The sequence below is a fragment of the Macrobrachium nipponense genome, chromosome 37 (genome assembly GCF_015104395.2).
Source record: "Macrobrachium nipponense isolate FS-2020 chromosome 37, ASM1510439v2, whole genome shotgun sequence".
Classification (NCBI taxonomy): Eukaryota; Metazoa; Arthropoda; class Malacostraca; order Decapoda; family Palaemonidae; genus Macrobrachium; species Macrobrachium nipponense.
Genome location: NC_061097.1, coordinates 45,614,682 through 45,634,909, shown reverse-complemented (window position 1 = coordinate 45,634,909; position 20,228 = coordinate 45,614,682). Strand labels below are relative to the sequence as shown.

Below are 20,228 nucleotides of genomic sequence, written 5' to 3'. Positions count from 1 at the left end.
AATACAACGCAAAAAAAAGTAACTGGTTAGCTTTGACCGTTTTCTGCACAGCGTGATTTGAATACAATTATGTATGAATTTTTTTTTTTTCGCTACCATATATCGCATTATTTACATATGATAATGATATTATTTTCATTTCTGATGGTTGCATTCTAAACTTCAGGCAATGACAAAAAAGGAGCCAAAATGAACTCTTAATCTCAAAAGTACGCCGCGCTGTAATTTTTTGAAAAAATTATTTTTTCCACTTCCGCGCTCACTCCAAACCAGGCCCCGGCATACGGGAGACGTTTTGATTTTTAGGGCTCCGGCTTAAGAGGGTTAACAATTATCGTATCGTATAAGTAGAGGAAAGTAACCTTAAAGACGAAGGAGCATATCTGAAAGACCAACCATGGCCTAAAAGCTTCTGATGCAAGGAACTCGAAGCAGGAAAAAGCCTAAAGATGCTCTAAGGACACTGTGCCTCTATAAACTACTACTTTTAATAGAAAACCGACCAAAAGAAGCCTGCGATTCTCTTTCTAAACTAAACACTATGCAGCCTATTATACCTACTCGTCTATATCTGACCTAAGTTTTTATCATTCTGAGAACTTACACATCGAGGGAAGGGGAATCTGCTGCCAACACTGCCTGCTCCGCGCCAGGGGGGACGGCGGATCCTGCCCTGTGGGCTTGCGGATCCCCATAACCCCCAGCACCGTTAGGGCTGGTTGTGAAACAGGCAGGGGAGCTGAAAAGAACGATTAGTAATTTCAGTATCCCTATTGCTCGATCTATCCTCACTTAATCTTGACATAAAATCGGTAATCAGAGATGTCATACTCGATGTCAGCCTACTCTCAAGTCTCTTAAAGAGCACTGTCTCTAAGTCTTTATCTTGATCTACGTTAGTCTCTTCCTGCCTACACTTACTTCTTAATACAAGACCTTTCCTAAGTTTGAGATACCCTAACATCTGGTCCAAAGACCACTCCTGACATTCCAAACATCTGGTCTTTACATTATATTGAACAGGCCTACAATTTACGCATAAGGAATGACTATCGTGTCATAGGGTACTCATCCTTTTCTTGCATTGTTGGCAAAGACGATACGTTGTTGAACTTCCGCTCGTCGTTTTCTGTGATGTCGTGGCCGAGAATGCAGTAGCCGTTGTCGTAGCTTGTGTTGTTTCTTCCTTTGCAGAATCAATGTCTGATGACAAGGTATTAAGAGCAATCCAACAGTAATCCAAAGGGATGCGTAATTCGTCACCAAAATCAATCAAATCAAAGGTGCAAATGAAGGCCGGGCAAGACCAAAAAGGAGTTCGCTGTGGATACATCTGTACTCCACCGCGAACGATAAGTGATTGACGTGAGAGGGCAGGTGTGACCGGCCCGTGAGGCAGGGCTATCAGCGGTGGGCTGGTAACTAGGTAACGAGGGTGTTTGCCAGGAGATTGGCAACACTGATCGTTTTATTTTAACCAAAGATTTGGTAAATTTTTTAATAGATGATGGTTCGGGTCTGGTAGTGACCAGGGCTTATTCAGGTGTTCAGGGGTGTATTGCAATATAACTTTTGAACATTAACATGATGGATTGAAAAATGTAACATATCATACTACAAGTACAACTTACCACTTGTTGCCTTATTATCTTCCTTCTCTTCCTCGCCTTCATTTTCAGACTCAGACTTTTCATCTTCATCATCATCATCTTCGCTTTCACTTTCTTCTGATGAGACTCGATAAAACTGGCGGAGGTCTTCCCTTGTAGAATAACTTCCTGTCCTTCCTCTGGGATCCATTGTTGACTTTTCATAAAACTTTTCATCCTGTTAAAACAATTAGGTAATCTTACTGATGGAATACTGATTCACACAATTATCATCCTTGGAAACCTACCAAGGAGGAAGAGAAGTCCACTCTCAAATCTGACCTATGATTCACAAACTTTTAATAATATGAAGAATTAAATTACTACAAGACTAAAAGAAATCTAGCTGTGCCTTAACTATCTGCTGCAATTACTTCTGCACATTCATAGCTAAATACCTAGCCCAAGCATATAGTGAGTAGCTAATATGACAATTTGTCGAAAATTGCATTTTTCCTAACTATACAAACCTGAGGTCCTTTAACAATAGGAAGTAGCTAGCGGCAGCTGGAACGGTCGTAAGCTTCGAACAAGGGGAGAACGGTAGTTAACTGCTTGTCCGACAGTCGCGCGCCGCGCCGCCGCGACTGGGAGGTAAACAAATCACTTTTGCTTTTGGCCCATGCAAAATACGCAGAGTGAGGGTGGCATGAGGAGGGACTATATGTAAAGGACCTCAGGTTTGTATAGTTAGGAAAAATGCAATTTTCGACAAATTGTCATTTGTTCCGATACGTAATACAAACCATCGGTCCTTTAACAATAGGAAGACTCACTTCTTGGTGGGAGGAATCTGAGTCTTTTGATGAACAGACTGGTGTTCGTCCATCCCTGGAATGCCTCCCTGGTCGTAAGAGCAAGGGAGGGATCCAAGCCTCTGTCCGATTGATCGGGGTGTGCACCACAGGATCAATGGTCAGACCTCTGGGCCGAGTACTAAGAGAGAGGCAAGCGTATCTCTTCGTACCAGCAAGCAAGAACTTGTTCCTGTTTGCAAGAGGCAACATAAAGTATGGGTTGTCTCAAGCTGGCATCCACTTCCTCCCCCTTGTTGGAGGAAGTGGTGGATATACGCTCCTATCCCTAGTGAAAGGGTGGGATAGGATGGGGCTCTGTTGAGTAGCCTCACCTGCATCTTGTCCTTATCCAGCAGGGGGGTGACGACCGTGTCCCTCTAACCACAGGTAGAGGGGGAAGAAAAAGATGGGGGAAGAGGAGCCAGTCACACTCTCATTCACTCATCCATTCTTACGGTCACACCAGGACTCGATGCTGTTCAGCCTGCGAGGGTCTGGGTTCGCTACACAACGTGTTGAGCAGCCAACACGGGTCCCAAGGAAAAAGATCCAAGGACCTGTGGGCAATATCCCGAAGGTAGAAGGAAGGGCATGTGGTCTGGTTGGACCAGACCCCTGCCTTCAGTACCTGCGCCACGGAGAAGTTTCTTGCGGACAAGGCAGCATCTCCTTCGCATCGAAGGCGGTGAAGTCCATTAGGGAGGGAATTGTGAACGACTCGAACCAATCGTCAGGGACCGAAGGGTTTCTGAGTCTTCGCTACGTAAGTTTCGGTACGAAATCGAGCGTCACGGATCCCCATCCCCTGGATGCTTGACTTCGCAGGAGAAGTCATGCAGTTCCTCAGAGGAAAAGAAGGAAATAGTCGCATGACCTATCCCTCTTCTCTACTTCGGTGATGTCCAGTACCCATACTGGTCTGTCCGTTTGCCACGAAGTCTCTCGCATCCTCCTATCCCAGCAGCGAAGTTCTCGGTAGTGGATAGGACACCGACACTCCATGGTGGGTGTCAATGGTATGGGTACTGTGACAAGCTATTAAACGAAGTAATGATTGCTCTGTAACAACCGAACTAAGTCAACAGCGTAGTTCGTAACTGACTCGGGCGCTCTGACAGCTGCCGACTGACTGCGTTCGGTAGGAGGCAAGTTGTCAAAGCATCCGAGTAAGTCACGTGACCTTCGCCTTTAAAGGGTTATGCCGAGAGACCAAACAAATAATGTATTTGTTTGTCACCAATGCCGGACAGCGAGGTGATGATTCTCTTAAGGCATGTGCCCAACAGGCGAAGTCAATTGCCTTCTAGAGACCGAGGTCCCTGAAGGTAAAACATCTCATGGTTGTTGAATCCAGCTAAGGAGAAACAACACTATGTTACCGTTGAAGACGAAGGTAGATATTGAATGCAACCTACGTCATTCACAGATGAATCGAGAGAAGGATTCTCAAGATTCATAACCTGTGCTTACAAATGACTGAAAACGCTAACCGCTATTTCATTGCTGTCCGGTGATGAAGTCGTAGTTTGCTAATGAAAGCGGGGCGTTCTTCAGTAATGAAAACCCACAGGGGAAAGCCGCCTGAAGAACTGCTTCTCATGGGCTGAACATTTGGAAGTAGAGCTGTCAGGTCGGAGTAGGCGATGTCTTCTGACACATCTCGTAATTCGGGTTGAACATGAACAATTGTACACCTACGAATACGAGATATTTTGAAAGACAAACTCAGATGTCTGCAAAATCATTCGCATTATCGCAGTGCGATGCAGCAGGAGACTTGTACAGACTTCTGTTACCGTGCGGTAAACAGAAAGATGAAAGAGTCCAAGAGATATCTCTGTTGAAAATTCTCGCAATGTCGAAGGCGATGGAATCTACGTCACAGCAGTAGATGGTCCTTCATTATTGCGAGAATCCCCGTTAATCAGAGACCTAAGTCCATGATTGTTGGGCAGAGATACGGTTCGGTAGTCAATCAAAGCAGGGGAGAGAGAGATACATGACCGTGCATATCGGAGGCCCAGCTGATACTAGAGCTGCTATCAGGCAGTTCAATACGCAGTAGTTGAGCCTGAGCTCTCGCTGACTCGTCATCCTGAGTTGCCAGGTAATCCATTATTCCACGAAGGAATGCGTTCGGCTCGAACTACCGAGCATAAAAGATATGCTCGACCAATTATATTTAGGCGAAACGAATTTCGGTAAATATAAAAGTTAAAATGGTGTGTCGTGACAAACCATAAAGTAATATAAAAGGTTGAAATGTGTTGTCGTGACAAAATCATAAGTATATAAAATTGAAACTGAAAACTCCTGGGAGGTTGCAGGCAACCCCGAGTTGCAGTTCAATTAGAATACTTCTCTTATAAGTCGCAATCCGTAGATTAACTAGGATATGCGCCTACCCCTCGGACATTCAACTGTTTAGTAGAATCATGTCGCAGTTAATATACGTAGTATATTTGTAGGATTCTGAACAACGATCTCCATCCTAATCATTTCCTTCAAGAAAACAAAATAAGGGATTGGAGATCGACCACCTTCCCATCCTCTATCAAAGAGAGTGAAGGAGAAGTCTTCCTCGAAGGAAAGCTTCAATGGTGAACAGAATACTAAGACGATAGTTCAAGCCAAACTGGATATTCCCGTCCGATCTTCTCTATTCCAGGTTGGTCGCCTACTGTGAGATAGTTTCTTTCAGCAGCAGTCTTCTTCCCAATGCTAGAAATTCCAGGAATTCGAGCATAGGCGAGGTTCCCGATTATCGTGTATATCGGGGATTCTCGTCTCGCTCACTTTGGACCGTGGTCTCGCGTAAGTGTTTGGAGATCGTAAAAAACTTGAACACTGAATGCGCTAGAAATTCCGTTAGAATTCTAAGCAGTTCTGCGAAACCCCCACCGAATTCGCAAACGATATCGGCTGGTGGTCCTCTCGATTCCCGTAGAAATCGAGATGGGGCAGGATTCCTCCTCAACGACCGGGGCTTACGTCAGGTAGGACCCGAAGGTCCCCCCGGTAGCGCAGTCCCGAACGTGGGATCCTACAGAGAAATCTCTGTAGGATCCCTCCCCTTTCCCTCGTAGCCGTAAGGAGAGAGGGAATGGGGGAGGAATTGGATACTCGCTCGCCTTCCCAGTGGAACTAGCAGTAGGAGAAGAGTAGGAGCAGCCATCGCCTTGCGGCGATGGCCTCTCAGAGTCTGGGAAAACGTATCGTCAGGAGAAAACGTTTTCCCGCGGAGGGTTACGAACTCTCACTGTAGGTAAGGGTCTGCCGCCACTGTGAACGTCGTCTGGGTGGGGCTGATCGACACCCGATACCGTCCTCCGACTCATTCCAGTCCTCGTCGAGGTCGAAACCTCTCAGGAGGACCGAAGGAGTATTTAAACGGTGTCCGAAGACACGTAGAAACGCCGCTGTCGCAGTAGAGGAGGTGGAAGTTGCTTGATCGACCGGCCAGACTGAGAGAGCCTTCTTGTCCGGAGACGAGAGACTCTGGTTCGAGACAGAATCGGCAAGCTCCGATCGCGGCAGACCCACCGTCGGTTTGGTTTCCCTCTCAGGGCCCCAAAACGACTGAGCAGAGACGTGGGCTCTGCTGGTGGGAGCGGCAATCCTTCGCAAGGTCATTATGCTGACGAATCAGCTTAATGACTTCTGCAAATTCCTCTGTATCTCGGGAGTAACCGCGTCTTGCGGAGTAGGACCGTCCAGTCCCTCCAACAAGAACAGATCCCGGAGATACTCCTCCTTCAGAAGGAGGAACAGCGGCAGACCCCTGACGGTCGCCTCCAGCTACTTGCGCGTATGTCCTGGTCGGTCCTAGAACCGTGCCTGGTCCATACGGCGTCATAGCGGGATCGCGAGCGGCGCACCTCTCGCGATCCCTCATAGGTACCTCGCTCCTCCCGGTGTAGCCGAGGAGGTTGAAGTACAGGAGAGGCAGACCTGACGCTCCCCCCTAGCTCGCTGGCAGGACCAGCGTGCTTGGAGGGCTGCTGCTGATCGTCCACCCGCCGCGGTGGCGATCGAGCAGCAGGCCTAGCCTTGCCACTCTGCCCTGGGGCGAGAGGCTCGGCGAGAAACGTCGACGCTGATCTCTAGCGTCAGGCGAGCTGTTGCTGGTTACCGTCTCCGCCCTCGGCACGATGGGAGCGGCGTCAGGGTGACCTGCTAGGCTCGTTGTCGCGGTGAGACCGGCGCGCGTCCTCTCGGCGCGTCGAGCCGCTGGTACCACGCGTGGCTGGTACCGACGACCGCGGGGGACCCCTTCCTCGCCTCAACCCGTGCTGGTCAGCGACCGTCACGTCAACCCGAGCAGCCAGCTGGTCGCTGCGAGAGCGTCCACTGGCCTAGCGAGAGTCGTCTGACGACACTCGCCAGTCTTCTGCTCCGCGCTTCGGTCTTGGCGGCGAGCGAGCTCCGGTGTCAAGACTTTGGCTGGACGGTCTCCCGCGGGGGAGGACCGTCCACTCGGTACTTCTCGCTAACGAGGAAGCCGAGGCTCGGATCCTGGTTTAGCGGCAGAAACTGCTAGAACCAGGCGAGGAAGTGCCAGCCGAAGCTGGTACTCCTCTGGTCCCCGTCTTCTTCTCCTTGGTAGAAGAAAAGACGGGCCCCGCCCTGTTCCCGAGGGAGCAGGAGGACCAGCAGAAGAGGCTCCCCGAATCGCCGGAGCGAGACGGGCCTTAGAAGGTCCCGAAGGAGCCTTCTTAGGGGGGAAAAACCCGGGTTTACCAGCTGGTCGCTGCAAGAGCGGCCGCTGGCCTGGCAAGAGAAAGAAGTCACTGAGCGTCTCTCACAGCCTTCTGCTCCGTGCCGGCGTCTTGGCGCCGAGCAAACTCTGGCGCCGAAACTTGGCTGCACGGTCCTCCCGAGGGAGAACGTACACTCGGGATCTCTCGCGAACGAGAGACCGAGCCGGAACCTGGCGTAGCGGCATCGCCGCTAGCACCAGCGAGGAAGTACCAGAGCTAACCGATACTCCTCTGGTCCCCGTCTATCTCTTCCTTACGGAAGGGGAGACGGGCCCCGCTCCCGAAGGAGCAGGAGGACCAGCAGAAGGAAACCCCCGTCCCACCGGGGTGGGACGGGCCCTTAGAAGTTCCCGAAGGAGACTTCTTAGGGGGGAAGGCAGCCTTCTTCTTCTTCGGCTTATGGGCCATTAGAAGTCGAAGGGGAAGAGGCAGCAGCAGACGAAGATGACAGCTTCCTCTTCTCCTCTTCCTCGTCAGCTCACGCAGGACAGTCGTCAGGTCTTCCATCCAGGCCGGAGCCGGGGCTATTGCCGAAGCAACACGGCCCGAACTGCACTGTCCGGAAAGGGACCTGGGGACTGGGGAAAAGACACACCGTGGGCAGGACCAGCATGGACAGGCTCAGGAACCAGGAGCGACAGGAAACAGCAACCAGCTCAGGAGCGGCAGGAAACAGCGGCAGCGGGTTAGACCCAGAAGGGACAGCCAGCCAACAGCGGGAATCACATCAGCGGCAGGTACGGAGGCCCCGCGATCGCCTCTTAGAATCATCGGCAGCCAGCGGAACCTGGGTCCTGGTCGGTCCGGTCCATGGGGCGAGCTGCTGGAACAGCGGAAGTCTGGGGCAGGCAACACGAAGAAAAGAAAAACAGGCGGCGGCGGCGGAACCCACCTCGGTATGGCGGCGGCCCTAGTAGCGGCAGACGGCGTCATCGACACAGCATGGGGAGTGTAGACCAGGAGGGGGGGGAGCAGCATAAGCGGCCGTGGTAGTATGGAGACCGCCCCAGACCTCGCTAGACGCTGCAGCAGCCCGTGGATGCTAGGCACGCCCTGCCGCCGCGGTGGTCCATACCTGTCCAAGGTCGTCTCCCACGGAGTAGCACCTGCGGTAACATAGATAGATAGTAAGAGGGGTTCCCTCACGCACGGGGGGAAGACATGCCCACCCGAACAGCAAGGAAGACCCCAATACAAAATACAACGAAGAAGCTGAGCGGGGGGCAGGAAGGAAGACGAAGAATCGGATACCAAGGGAGTCGCGGGTAGAGCTTTCCGACGACTTCCTGGCAGACCTTCGCTTCCCCTACCCCCGCACAGCAGTGAAAAGTAATATGAAAATGAAACAGAATACTGCCCTTGCGATTCACTTCATAGAACTAAAGGGAAAAGATCAATTCCCGGGTAAGAACGGAAACTTGATCCAATAATATGATGCTATCATAAAATATATATGAAAATGAAACAGAATACTGCACTTGCGATTTCACTTTCACATAAAAAAATCGTAAGGATCAATTCCCGGGTAAGAACGAAAATTGATCCAAATTAAATTTCATGCAAATAAATAAATGAAAATGAAAAGAATATTGCAATTGCGAATCCACTTTCATTGCATTCTATTATACAAAATTAAAAGGCTCGTGCCGAGCGCAATCACACTCTCGGTAACGAACGCACAGGGCAAAAATATAATGAAAAGAGTACTTACATTTTCAATTACACACTTTCGCCCAAAATACATGACTCGGCGCGAGCGCGCCCGCCCTCGGCACCGAGACATAATTCAAGGGTTTAATTCATGAAAAGAGAGGAAATCGCCGCATCTACGGCGATAACTCCATGTTGGTTCATAATTAAGTAATGAAAATGAAAACAGTGTACTTACAGTTTCATTTTCAAGTCAAACAAACCATTAGTAGAAAACACAATATAAACAAAGCATACGACGATGAAGCGGGCAGAGAGCGATGACGAACACGTCCTTCACACCCGCGGCCGAAAGCAAAAAGTGATTTGTTTACCTCCCAGTCGCGCGGCGCGCGACTGTGTCGACAAGCAGTTAACTACCAGTTCTCCCCTTGTTCGAAGCTTACGACCGTTCCAGCTGCCGCTAGCTACTTCCTATTGTTAAAGGACCGATGGTTTGTATTACGTATCGGAACAATTTTAATTTATTTACAACGATAAGAGGGGTAGAACTGTTTCATATAATGTGGCATTTTTTTCAACACTAGCAAATATTAAAATAAGAGGCTTCATGTATTTGTACCTAACAGAAATAAATGATAGCTGTCAGAAACTGATTCTAAAATTTACAGTGAATCTATAGGCCACCTATGACATGGATTGGAGGTAATTAAAGATTAAAGTTCAGCATCACATTTGCCATGAAGGTGTTTTCCCTTCCAAAAAAATGTGATATAATCAAATTTGGAAAGGGAATACCTAGAGTGTCCCACCTTGGTGACCCTGAAAATTTGGGATCACAAGCAAAACAACTACAAAAGTGAGATACAGTATTGTAATTATCCAATTTTATTTTGAACAAAACAAGACAAATGTACACCAATCCTACTACAGGTAGCCAAGAAATTTACGAGAGTACTCAGAGCTAAAAAAGCACCTACTATACCAAAAGTTACCATAGTTTCTAATATAAAAAAAAAAAGTTTGGATCTGCATGAAGATGAATGAGTCAACATTTAAAATGTTATAACCTTCAATGTGCAATTTGAAATATCATATAATGAGATCATGCATTACCCCCAAAATCAATGATCTTAGAAAGATTAAGTATCATTAATGAACAGCAAGTGTAATTCTATTATAACCTTAATGATACAAATATATCACCAACTAACTGATAAATAATGTTTTACATTTTACAAATATCTAAGCATACTAAGTTACATGAAACTACAGTATGACCTGTGTAAAATGAAAAGCATTATGAAGAGCCAAATTGCAGACTGCAGTTTGAGACACTTCTTATGTCAAGACACTTACGGAGAACATGGATGAAAACCGGCTGTCAAGTTTGACCGTTTTTTGCTTCTTCGGAGCATCCCGAAGCTTTGGATCGAAGGGAACGTGAGAAAACCTAGGATCCTGGGTAATTTGCTCCATTTCTTGCCTTGCTTTGGCCTCTCTTTCCTCTATCCATTTCTTCCCTTTGTGTCCTTTATTTTTGGGCATATTTTTATCCTTCATCTGGAAATAACACAAGCAATTATTTTATTGTCTTGTTAAATTACTTATAATAAAATTTCTCCTAGGCAAAAATATTAAGTCAAAAAATGAAATTTTCATTATTAAAATGAAGTTTTATTGTATACTTACCGAACAATTATAGAGCCGTGATTTCCACGAGCGGCAGGATACTAAATTCAAATTTAGCGCGTCGGCGTCGCCAACACTGGTGGTGATGACGTCATCTCCCTCCACTCGCGGGAGAACCAGGTACAACTGCCCAGGTGAATCCAATTCTTTCTGCCCGTCCGTCCACCTAAGGGGAGGAGGGTGGGTATAATCATAATTGTTCGGTAAGTATACAATAAAACTTCATTTTAATAATGAAAATTTCATTTTTTATTGTGTGTCCTTACGAACAATTATAGAGCTGATTACACATTTATGGGAAGGTGGGATTCAGTGGACCACTAGTATTTTTAAATGGTTACATTTATTGCAATACCAGTAAACACTCAAGGTGTCTGTTGTACCTTACCTTGTAAGAGAGCTACAGCAGACTGTTATCTGCTCTGGTCGGCTGCTCTTTCTTACTATTGTAGAGGAATTGGAATTTGACCAAAGTTAGCCTCTACAGGAGTGGAAATCCTTCGTAGTTCAAGCGAGTCAAGGCTGACGACGGAGGATAGTAACAACAAAAGATTGCCCTTGCCCTGGGCTAAGACCAGAAATTCAATCATACAAAACATTTGTCACCAACACCAGATTTAAAAAACATATATACCCAACCATTGTAAAATCTGACCTAACAGACTGGTGAGTATCCCAGGTACTCAGTACTCCCCGCTTTCCCTTGAACTCGACAACCTATTCAAGGTGAAAAGTTAGCATAGAGGTGACGACCCCTGTGCCGTTTCTCCCAACACCATGCCAGAAACCGCCACCGGACCTAACGTTTTACAATTCCTCGAAACCGTTTCTATCTCTTTGAGATAATGACCTCGCAAAAACCGAATTCGATCTCCAGAACGTGCTCTGAAGAATCGAAGCTAAAGATAAATTCTTTCTGAATGCTAAAGAAGTTGCCACTGCTCTAACCTCGTGAGCTTTAACTCTCAGAACGGAAAGATTGTCGTTCTCGGACTGCGAGTGAGCTTCCCTGATAAGCTCTCTAATAAAGAACGATATAGCATTCTTAGAAAGAGGACGAGAGGGATTTTGAACCGAGGTCCAGAGCTTAGAAGATTGTCCTCTAATACCCTTAGTGGCAAACAGATACTGCTTAATAGCCCTGACTGGACATAAGAGCCTTTCTTCCTCCTTTTTTACCTCATGTCCAACCAAATCAGATAAGTTCCTTACCACAAAACTCTCGCCAAGGATTAGAAGGATTCTCATTTTTTGGCTAGAAAGGTCAAAGATACCGAAAATACAGCATTGCCTTGAGAGAAACCGACTCTTTTGTCTATAGCGTGCAATTCGCTGACACGCTTAGCAGAAGCTAGTGCAATAAGAAAGAGTGCCTTCTTAGTCAAGTTCCTGAGTGAAGCCGACTTCAAAGGCTCAAACGGTGGCCCCATGAGGAACTTAAGCACCACATCTAAGTTCCAAGCCACTGTATCTTGCGGGAGCTTAGTGGTTCGAAAGACCTAATGAGGTCCGACAGATCTGAATTGGAGGAAATATCCAAACCTCGATGTCGAAAAACCGAAGAGAGCATGGCTCTATATCCTCTGATCGTCGAAGGAGCCAATTTCTTAGAGTTCCTAAGAAATAGAAGAAAATCTGCTATTTCTGTTAAAGAGGTCGCAGAAGTAGAGACTTTAGCACTTCTACACCACTCTCTGAAGATTCTCCACTTCCCTTGATAGAGTTTGTTAGAAGACTCTCTCCTACAACGAGCGATAGCTTCTGCAGCTCTTCTTGAAAATCCTTTCGCTCTGACAAGATTCCGGACAGTCTGAACCTGTCAGAGCTAGAGCGGACAAGTTTTGGTGGAACCTCTTGAAGTGAGGTTGTTTGAAGCCACTTCTCTGGAGGAAGAAGTCTGGGGAAGTCTACTAACAAACTGGAGAAGGTCCGGGAACCACTCTTTCCTGGGCCAAAAGGGAGCGATTAACGTTAGTGTTACATTGCTGTGCGACATGAACTTGTTCAGCACCTCTCTTATTAGACCGAACGGAGGGAATGCATAAGCTTCCAGACCCGACCAATCCAACAGCATTGCGTCCACCGACCAAGCTAGAGGATCTGGGACTGGAGAACAGAAGAGAGAGAAGACGTTGTTCCTTGATGTCGCGAACAGGTCTATTGACGGTCGTCCCCAAAGGCGCCAAAGTTTCTGACAAATCTTGTTGTCCAAAGTCCACTCCAGAGGTAACACTTGCTGTTGAAGACTTAAACTCGTCCGCCAGGACGTTCATCTTTCCCGGAACAATCTCGGGACTAGCTGAACCTTCGCTTCGTTTGACCACAGGAGGAGATCCTTGGCTACTTCGCTACAGAGAGAAAGACTGAGTCCCCCCCTGTTTCCGCACGTACGAGAGACAGCCGTGGAGTTGTCGGAATGCACTGCCACTACTCGACCTTCTACTAAGCTCCGAAACTGTCTGAGCCCCAAGAAAAAGAAAATTGCTAACAGTTCCTTTACATTTATGTGGAACTTCTTCTCCTCTCTCGACCAAGCTCCTGAAGTCCGTTGATTTCCCAGTAGGGCTCCCCACCTGTGTCCGATGCGTCGGAAAAGAACTGTAGGTTCGGGAGGATGGGTCGTAAATCTAACCCTTCTTCCAACCTTGCTCGAGAGAGCCACCACCTTAGGTCCTCTTTTATTTGATCTGTGACAGGAAAGGTAATCGAGTCTGGTTGTGTCTTCCTGCACCAAGAGGCTCTCAGGAAAAACTGCAGAGGTTCTCATGTGCAGTCTTCCCAACGTCACAAATTTCTCCACTGACGTCAATTTGCCCAGGAGCCTCATCCACTGATTGGCAGAACTTACCTTTTTGTCCAAGAACTCCTGAACTGTCTCCAGACAGCCTTGAACCCTCTTCGGGGACAGAAAAGCCCGAAAAACTTGAGCATTCAGAATCATCCCCAAATAAAGGATGCTCTGAGATGGAACCAACTGGGACTTCTGTTTGTTGACCAGAATTCCTAACTTTCTGGCAAGATCCAGAGTTGTTCCAAGGTCCTTCATGCACCGACTCTCTGATTCCGACGGAGAAGCCAATCGTCCAGATAGAGGGGAGATTCTTACTCCTAATATGTGCAGCCAGCTTCCTATCGGGGATAGAACCCTGGTGAAAACTTGAGGAGCGGTCGCTAGTCCGAAGCAAAGCGCCGAAACTGAAACACCTTGCCTTCGAACATGAACCTCAGGTACTTCTGAGATTCGCGATGTATCGGAATGTGAAAATAAGCGTCTTGCATGTCCAGAGAGACCATCCAATCCCCCTGTCTGATGGACTCCAGAACCGACTGAGTGGTCTCCATATGAAATTTTGTTTTCTGGACATGCAAGTTCAGGGCGCTCACATCCAAAACCGGCCTCCAGCCCCCTGATGACTTGGGAACTACAAAAAGGCGATTGTAAAAGCCTGGAGGAAAATCCCCTTCTATCTGTTCTATCTCTTCTTTGAGAACAAGCGCTTCCACTTCTGCGGCTAGCGCCAGAAATTTGTCTCCGCTTTCTCCAAAAACGTCTTAACTGAATTACCAAGTTGCAAAACCGTATTCGCTACCGAAAATTTCTGATCTAACCTCGATTCCAGACTGGCAATGGTGTCGGAAGAAAAACTACACGGGAAGCCGGAGAAGTGGGATTAGTAGGAGGAATAGGAGGTGTAGTTAAAGGAGACATAACAATTTGAGGAGAAACAGAAGGAACAGATGCATCGCAAGACGAAGCAGAGCTAAGTCTACTTTCCCTAAGCGCTGCTTTTCTAATTCTGTCTTTAGCTAATTTCTCCGAGTATGAACTAAAAAACTTCCATTGAGAATCAGTCCAATCACTACACCTCGTTACATGTTTGATCTGCTGAACAAACCTGTCCCCTACACTTAACACATTTAGTGTGAGAATCATACTCTAACTTGGATAATCTAGTTTTACATCCTGAGATGCAAAACCTAACTCCCAACGGACTAGAATCCGACATGGCAACGCCTAAATAAAAAGCAAAATAACAACAACGCCAAAAAAGAGTACTTCACCAATTCCGAAGATCAAATCCACAAGAAAAAAAGCGAAGCAAAGTCATCCAACCGCACCGACCACCGATGTTCACCGGACGCCGGCAGGAAAAGAATGGATTCACCTGGGCAGTTGTACCTGGTTCTCCCGCGAGTGGGGAGGAGATTGACGTCATCACCACCAGTGTTGGCGACGCCGACGCGCTAAATTTGAATTTAGTATCCTGCCGCTCGTGGAAATCACGGCTCTATAATTGTTCGGTAAGACACTACAATAAAACTATTATATAGTTTCATCAAAGGTAAACATTAAAAAAAAGTTTAATAGAAATTGATTATCAAGTTTCATTTCTCAAAAAAAAAAAAAAAATACCTATGGTGAAGAAAAACAATACAATATTTACCACTAATCATAACTGAAAGCTAGATTAAAAAAAAAATATTGATGTATTCTCATATAACAATCACCATTTATATTCTCGTAAAACTGCCAGTAGGGGCAGTAATAAAATTATTTTAATTTAAGAAAGCATGACTAGTGTCTTGAAATTACAGTGATCAGAATGAATGATTAAACTGGGTAGAATACCTAGAGCATCCCACCTTGGTGAAAATACTAAAGGCTATATAATACACCTGAGTGGGTCATTCTCTTATCAAAGATGGAGTTCAGATCCTTCTAATGACATTTCAATGTATAGAACGTGTTTGGAAGCATCTAGCTTAATGAACTCTTTTAATACTTAATACCACCTAAGAGGTAAAACTCATAATCATCCATCTAATAATCAAGTTGACGATGTATCAGGTACCAAGTATAAATGCTCTTGCAGGATTTCTTCACAACTAACACAATCCAAGGTTGCCAAATCATGTCATGTGTTCATTTGTGATAGGAACTGCAAAATGACATAAAAATACAGGTCATTCATTTGTGATAGGAACTGCAAAATGACAAAAAAATACAGGTCATTCATTTGTGATAGGAACTGCAAAATGACAAAAAAAATACAGGTCATTCTTTGTGATAGGAACTGCAAAATGACAAAAAAATACAGGTCATTCATTTGTGATAGGAACTGCAAAATGACAAAAAAATACAGGTCATTCATTTGTGATAGGAACTGCAAAATGACAAAAAAATACAGGTCATTCATTTGTGATAGGAACTGCAAAATGACAAAAAAATACAGGCATTCATTTGTGATAGGAACTGCAAAATGACAAAAAAATACAGGTCATTCAGCTAGTAAGTTACCAATGACAATAAAACATAAGAATATGGGAATAGAATGAAAGCCTATGATCAAGCTATTCCAAAACAATATTAAGAAATTAACTTAGCCTTTAGGCCTACAATGGTACTGGAACTCCATGCTCTTCAAGAGACACTTATTACTACTGTGGACAAACTTAACCCTATGCTAGCTTGGGCGGAATGCACAGTGTTGGTCAGAGCTAACTTGGCCCTCCATCGCCCTCTCCAGTCAGTTAGGGCATGTAATCCAAGGTTAGTTAGGTTAGGTAAGGGGAGGCCCTAGTAGGTCATATTCCTTCTGAAGTACCTACTACAGTAACCCTGAACCCTCACTATATATATGCATTCTCTCTGCTAGCGTTCAATAGAGTAAAATACCAAATGGCTGGCCTCTACCATAGCCCGACCACCTTCCAGAAAATGAGAAAAGGCCTTACTTCAAGAGGAAAGTAGAGGCCTCGAAGTGTTGCTTCGACGGACGCTGACTCTCGACTAATGTTTATCCTGGGTTACTGGACGTGTTAAAAGTACTTTTTCGGGAAGGTGGTCACGCTATGGTAGAGGTCAGGTGGCCATTCGGTATTTAACGCTAAGCCTGTCCAGCTAGAAAGGATATGATAGCCTGAATGGACCTACAGCACCGTACCGTAACCTTTGGTTGCTGTTAGTCTTAAAGTAGTAATACGAAACAATCATAGGACATGCCTTAATGATACGAACAGCCATCTAACCACAGGCTACGCTATTTAAGGTCCTGCAGGGCCTCCAAATTGAGCGTGTCGTAGACGACGATGGACCACCAATCTACTCCTTAAACTACGTCATATATCAGTTATTTCTACAAATATTAAACTTACCTCCTATGATCTCACCAGATTTACGATTTGTATATCTAATTCACACCGTATAACCCGTAAACTATTAACTATCTGACGCAAAATACGTAAAGAAACCTCGGAGTGACAAATGTAAACAAAGGAAGGCACAATTCTCAACGACGACTTTCAAGAAGATCCATCACGTTGTCCGCCTCCACCTTAAATTTTGTTGCGAAAAAGGGATAATAGAGATGAATTAAAATAAACATTTGGAAGTAACATAAAGTAAAGTTAAACTAAATAATGAGTCAAGTAAACAATTAAGGGAATAAAGCTTTACACTTCATAAAGTGTAGTGTGCCGCAACTGAGTTTGTGGAGTGGGTCGCTTAGGAACCAGGAAACTATGAACTTAAAATCTATTAGACAACTCTAATTTAAGTTACTTCCAACACACAATTCATATCAACTCTTGACTCTCATTATTCAGTAGACACCCTTGACCTCGTCTGCAGTATTGAAAATGGGTTTATGACCAAATAGCGCAAATTATCTCATAAAATAAATAACGATACGATCTGCGAAAATCGAAATACAACAATCAGTTTACATCAAGAAGTCAAGTGTACAAATCTGTTCCTTATTGACGTGTCCAGCTCTGAGATACATACTTTTAATTACATATTATATATATATATATTATATATTATATATCTATATATATATATATATATATATATATATATATATATATATATATATATATGTAGGGGGTGTGTTTTTGTGTGTGTGTGTTCGCTTTATCTCCGTATATATATATATATATATATATATATATATATATATATATATATATGTATATTGTGTGTGTGTGTGTGTGTGTGTGTGTGTGTGTGTGTGTGTGGTGTGTGTGTGTGTGTATGTGTGTTTGTGTGTGTGTGTTCGCTTTATCTCCGCCATGTACTATATGGGTAACCTACAAATAGTCTCACCAATTGGACGAGTGTTTCGACATCGAATACAGCTATTTTCCCCTGTATATATTCTCTCGTGCATTCCAGTCTCGTATCTAAAATCGCTGTCATATTTCCCACAAAAGCATGCAAACTTCAATTTTGCTCCCTTCTCTAAGCATAGCCGTTAAACATATGCATAGTTATTTAATAACTGCTGGTAAGGGTTAATGTTGTATTCGGTAACCCTTCATACCTGCGTGTCCCCTCAAGACAATATTTGAGATATCAAAATCTAATAAAGGTTGAACGCATATTGTGTTGTTGGAGCACCTCTCTCTCTCTCTCTCTAGAAGTGACCATTGTTTATTAGCGAAAAATGCCACTGATATGACCGCAGTACTACTACCCGGAAAAATAATAAAAGAAAGACGGTCTTGCTAAGTAACTTTACGGAAGACAAAGACGTGGAACACTCATTTGTTATTCCAATGCAATTATGAGAGGGGGAATCATTGAACGTTCGCGCGTTTATTAGTCCCTTCTGTTAAACGATTCGCCCAATGTTCAGTAAATGAATGGACCTTTGTTCTTCATTCATACCATTTAAGGACACTGGTATGCCTTGTGTGTATGAGTATGATTATGTGTAAGTACGAGAGAGAGAGAGAGAGAGAGAGAGAGAGAGAGAGAGAGAGAGAGAGAGAGAGAGAGAGAGAATATTCACGAGACTAAGCATCCAAGTGTCTGTCATACAATTTCGAATGAAAAAAGAATGGATTGTAAACCACCAACACCTTGTTTTAGAATATGCCCACGTGTATGCGACCGTCTTCTTTCGTGTTTACGAATAATTTTTCACGTTATTAATCTATTTACTAAGTGACAGTCCTTCAAGCAGCTTATTTACATACGATTTTGCTCTCAATTTCTTGATTATCTCCATTTTTTATATTTATTTACCTTGTCTTTGCAACAAGTTAAAGGCCGTTGACAAAACTACCGCCCTTCAAATGGCTATTCGATTCCCGCCAATAACTGGTCTTTAACAAAGTCAAAACGGCGAAGTTAACCTTATTTACGAACCTAGGAAAATCAAGGTGTCATTCCATACCCTGAACCTGTCGCCAACAAGACGTACAACTTGTTTTTAATTTATTTTAAGCGTTTTTAATACCCCTTCCCTTTTTTCGAAAGTGTTTGGGCACATATACCCCGAAATGAAGAGCTTGTTCAAAGATTCGTACCCATTCGAATATCGACGGAGCTAGGCGAAAATTCCGTCAGAAGTTTCCCGGCAAAATTCCCGTCATCGTCGAACGTAGTTCCACCTCTCGCATCGGCACAGACGAAGTCAAGAAGTACGTCATACCCAGCTCGCTGACGTTCGGCCACCTGTATTACCTCGTCAGGGGCCACCTGCGCCTCCGACCCGAAGAGGCGGTCATCCTCTTCGTAAAAGACGTCATCCCAGCCTCCGGCTCCACGCTGGGGTCCATTTATGAGTCCTACCACGACGACGACCTCTTCCTACTACGTCGTTTACCAGGACGAGAGCGTTTACGGCGGCTGTCGAGACCTGCCTAGGCAGACGAGAAGTCCGAGGAGGAGTCTTCTAACAACCCTGATGGAGAGGGACAACCAGGGCAACCAAGGAAACGCCGAGGGCGGTACTACTCCTCCCACCCCCACAGGAGGTGACGCCCCTGATTTACCGAACGGCAACCCAGTTCCTGTCATCAGAGTTTTTCCGCCAACAGGAAATAGTAGCGCGACAGGTCACCCACTGGGAGGAGCATCCAATGCTCCTGTTATCAATGGCAGAAGCTCCCATGTTATGACCGAATCAGAGTTACAGGTGCTAGCGGATGGCGCGAGTTCGATTGCCCAAATCATAGCGCAGTTCTACATCGCCAACATGAATTTTGTCCAAAGTATGCAACTCGGTTTAAGTAGTGACGAGGAACCTGCTACACCCACAGCACCCCACATGGATCCTAGTGCCACGGCCGGCGGACAACCCCTCCAGAGTAGTACTGAAAACTGTTAGCACGTTAATGTCTCCTCTGGGGAAGAGTCTGAAGTTCCCATAGAGGTTAAATTACATCTGATCAGAGTCCCCAAAGTGGTGAAAATGTTGACACTTCCAGGAGGGCCTGCCAAGGATCTACTGCTGCTGCTATTTCTGCTTCTGCAGAAAGGGCCCAGAGGAAGATGATGCTGGCTAATGGCTGGAAGGGCCCGCCAGAGGAGATGATGCTGCTACTGCGGAAAGGGTCCCAGAGGAGATGATGCTGCTACTGCTGGAAGGGCCCCAGAGGAGATGATGCTGCTACTTGCAGAAGGGCCCTCCAGAGATTATTATGATGCTGCTTTTACTGGGTGGAAGGGCCCAGAGATGAAATTATGATGCTAGGACTACTGTTGGAAGGGCCCAGAGAGATGATTATGATGCTGCCTACTGTCCCGGGAAGGGTCCCGAGAGGAGATGATGATGGCTGCTTACTGCGGAAGGGTCCCAGAGGAGATGATGATGCTGCTAGTTGCGGAAGGTTCCAGAGGAGTATGGCTGATGCTTGCTACTGCGGAAGGGTTCCAGAGGCGTATGATG

The 20,228-nt window shown here is 45.6% G+C and overlaps 1 protein-coding gene across 1 annotated transcript; it reads right to left on the bottom strand.

Moving 5' to 3' along the window:
- Positions 1 to 1,614: 1,614 nt before the first annotated feature.
- On the bottom strand, positions 1,615 to 16,307 carry LOC135209367 (ESF1 homolog). Its single transcript, XM_064242064.1, has 3 exons — positions 16,285 to 16,307; positions 10,216 to 10,419; positions 1,615 to 1,827 (listed from the first exon to the last, which is right to left on the bottom strand). Exons 2-3 carry the CDS (start codon positions 10,417 to 10,419, stop codon positions 1,615 to 1,617), a joined length of 417 nt encoding a protein of 138 aa, XP_064098134.1. The 5' UTR covers positions 16,285 to 16,307.
- Between the last annotated feature and the right edge of the window lie 3,921 nt (positions 16,308 to 20,228).

Bases quoted from the DNA above. Each gene is read 5' to 3' on its own strand.
- LOC135209367 (XM_064242064.1), bottom strand. From the start codon at position 10,419: ATGAAGGATAAAAATATGCCCAAAAATAAAGGACACAAAGGGAAGAAA. The intron at 1,828-10,215 runs GTAAGTGTCTTG...TTGTTTTAACAG, and splicing joins GGTTTTCATCCATGTTCTCC to GATGAAAAGTTTTATGAAAA.